Consider the following 3,225-nt stretch of genomic DNA (forward strand, 5'->3'; position numbering starts at 1 on the left):
ATTGGTTATCAGTCTGTAAGCGGTTCCGTCAGCCGATATGTCGGTCTTTGTTATGTACCGAATCTTTTATGATCACAGATTTGTTCGGCTTGGAAGTTACGAGAGAGAACATTTCTGGAAGAAAAAAAATTTACGATGTATTTTATCTTATTTGATTTAAAAAGTTTGACGTGATTTTATGTGCATCAAAAGTCTGAGGGTTCGCTCAGCCCTAAGTAAGGGTCGGGTGCCCATCACACCCTAGGGATATTGGGGTGTGACAACAGATTACAACAAAAATGACTCATGAGGATAGCTGGAAGCAAGGAACATTCTTTTGCGGCTTACCCGTTCTATAAGAGAACGGTTCAACTGCTTAGGCAGTCTGGCGCATTATTCACTGCGCTTTATTTAAAGCAGTGTGCGTCATCCGGGGTAATAAAAAAGAACCATACCCTATTGACAGTGTCCCTGTCCCTTAATCATCAGGCTACCCTCGGATTCTTCCCTCCAGATATTAATGAGGTGGGCGGGAAGGATAGAGCCCAACTTATTATATACGGATACAGATATTCCTTGTCATTCTAATCTTGATATAGTTCCAACAGGCCTATTCTCTGACTCTCCTATAGTGTATAGTATATTCTTTCCATCTTCCTACTAGGATAGATATTCTAACAACAAACTACCTAGCGACGCTAGTTGGCAGCTCCGCATCGTGAACTGCATCGGAAAGGGCATTCGATCTCTCTTTTATGGGCTCTTTCCCTCGTATCTGACCTATTCGAGTTATCCCTCCCAAGCGGACAAAGTGGTTTTTGAAAAGGTCTTTAAACGACTCTTCGTCTCCAGTTCCAAAACGAGGCCTTTCCTCGCTAGGTGAATAAAAACCTCAACAGCAGCCTTCATTGAACCCCTTCTTCCTATCCTTGCTACCTATGAAAGGAGTCCCTCTCATTCACTAAAGAAGACGCATCTTATAGATGGATGAATATACATTTGATGGCCAGTTCTATGAATCAAAATCTCGAGTTGGAGGCATCGCTGGGAAAAAATCCAATTGATTCGGTTTTCTCGAAATCAACGAGTGGACTTGAAATCATAGATCCATTTTGTGATCCACGCGACTCAGACAAGAATCCTCTATCTTACCCACCCAGTGCTGTTCTGATTGAATTTCAAAGATCTCGCTCGCTGTCAAAGCGCATTTTGTGAAGTGTTCTCCTGCCCCTGTCACCTGAGATAAAGTAAACGGGAAATCGTGATCGGAGTCGTGGTTTAAAGATGATGATTTGAAGATTCATTCGACAGAGAAGGGTGTTTTGGTTGCCGATACCGAGGTTGAATGAATCATTCCACCTGGCAACAGCAAAAGTGGAGTTTGGCACAGGTCAAAGGGGAAAGCAAGGATGAATTCCACTTTGGAAAGGAAAAGGGCAGTTCCAAATGAAGGACCCAGTCTCAAGGGGCAAGCTTCCCGGTGTCCAAGTGTCAAGTCCCGAGGGCTTGTGTCCGCCGAAAGCTTCCTTTTTTATTTTGACTCTTTCCTTGCAATGAACCGAAAGGTGAGAGGCAGGGCTCGGTCTCAAGGTTGAATTGAAAGTCACTAGTCAGTCCAACTGCACGTGTAAAAGGTCACGGAGTCGTCGTAAAAGGGAATAGGTTGTTTTGCACATCCAACAACTGAAAGAGTTTGCGGAGAAGGGTTGAGTTGCGTAATAGCAGATTCGTAGGTCAATAAATCGTTGGATTTGAAATCGAACTCTCTACCTTGGGCGGATAGGAATTGAGACTTTCAATGGTCCGCTCTTCTCTCCTCGTGATCGAAGCTGACCCCAGAAGTTGGGTATTCCTTCTTAAGAGGACACTAACCCTCCCGATCTTGCTAGCCGGGGGCTCAGTCTTTCAAGATTCAATCTTTCCCTTCCGATCCCAGGGAATCGCTCTTATAGTAGGAGGTTTACTATGTCCCCAACTTCTCTTTATTAAGAAAGTAGGTTGTCTACTATAATTAGATTAAGATCGTAAAAACAGAAGCTTGTAATATAGCTAGACCAAATTCCATAAATGGATTCCGGTAATAACATTATGAAACTGAACCCATATGGCAGAAAGCAGAAGCAGCGGGTACGTCTGTTCGGGTTCATTCATGTCCAATAAACTTCAAACAAAAGGATATTCGGGTATCAGAGTTGAGCGGACAGGCGACGGGAGGATGGGGGGAAGAGTAAAGACAATACGAAAGCAAGAGTTCCGGCATCTTACTTTACTAGTTTCATTTCTGTATGATAGTCACCCCTTTCTCACTGCTCCCTTTCTCGGTAAAGCAGAGTGAGCAACTTCTTTCTTTGCTACTGCTGCCATACCACAAAGAAGTCCAATAGCTGCGCTTACTTCTTCCTTCAACCCTGAAAAGAGCATATGCGTCCCGGGATTCTCTCCATCTCAGAAGTGGATTCCCCTGCAAGGGTACTTGAGTACGACTACGGCTATGAAAAGCTTCTCGAAAGAGGAGGAAAGAGGGTAAACTCGACTCTAAAAGTTTCAGTTGCCTCCCTCTCTCCGCCCTATAACTGAAAAAAAGGAGCACGGCGAAAAGCCAACCTTCTTTTTTTTTATTCGTTTGACGAGGGAAGACCTTAAGTACTGAATTAATGAAATTACACCTATATCGCGAAAAAGAGTTGCTCTAGCTTTAGCGCGCACCCTTTCTCCTATGAGGAAAGTGACTCTTTCCGATTCATGTCTGGCCCTTCCTGGGTCTGGATCACAGTATACCGGCGACTTTGTCCTTGAATTCATTCTATTTCATATCCACCGATCCGTGGAAGAGACCAAGGAAGAGTAAGATAGATTTAGGGCCGGCAAGCGGGTCTAGAATAGATTCCCCAACGGGTCCTGACTTTTCAACAACAGAGGCGAAAAATTACTCTTTCAAGTCAAAGTCAAAGTCGGGTAGACTAAGATGGAGTTTCTTTTACAGTTGTTCCAGGGATATGGGTATAGAGTGAATTCTATTCACTCTTTATGAAGTGGAGTGCACTCCTTATATCATAAATCAAAAAGTCAGTATGGTGCCCCGGTAGACGCGCAGACCGAGTGAGGCCGATCCAGATGTGCCAAAGATTGAGGACTATGAGGGTACGGTGCTATCCTTGTACTTTGTTTGTTGCACATGGCCTAATGTACACTTGCCCCTTTTTTCTCACTCTTTTGGTGGTTTGTCAATTTGAATCTATTATCTTT

The 3,225-nt window shown here is 43.9% G+C and overlaps 1 protein-coding gene across 1 annotated transcript in view; it reads right to left on the reverse strand.

Annotated features, from left to right (window-relative positions):
- Positions 1-768: 768 nt before the first annotated feature.
- LOC132637539 (NADH-ubiquinone oxidoreductase chain 5-like) overlaps positions 769-3,225 on the reverse strand; it is a 4,361-nt gene continuing 1,904 nt past the window's right edge. The window contains 1 exon segment of the mRNA XM_060354614.1: positions 769-915. Coding sequence (XP_060210597.1) covers positions 769-915 — 147 coding nt within the window.

Source organism: Lycium barbarum, chromosome 4, assembly GCF_019175385.1.
Source record: "Lycium barbarum isolate Lr01 chromosome 4, ASM1917538v2, whole genome shotgun sequence".
NCBI lineage: Eukaryota > Viridiplantae > Streptophyta > Magnoliopsida > Solanales > Solanaceae > Lycium > Lycium barbarum.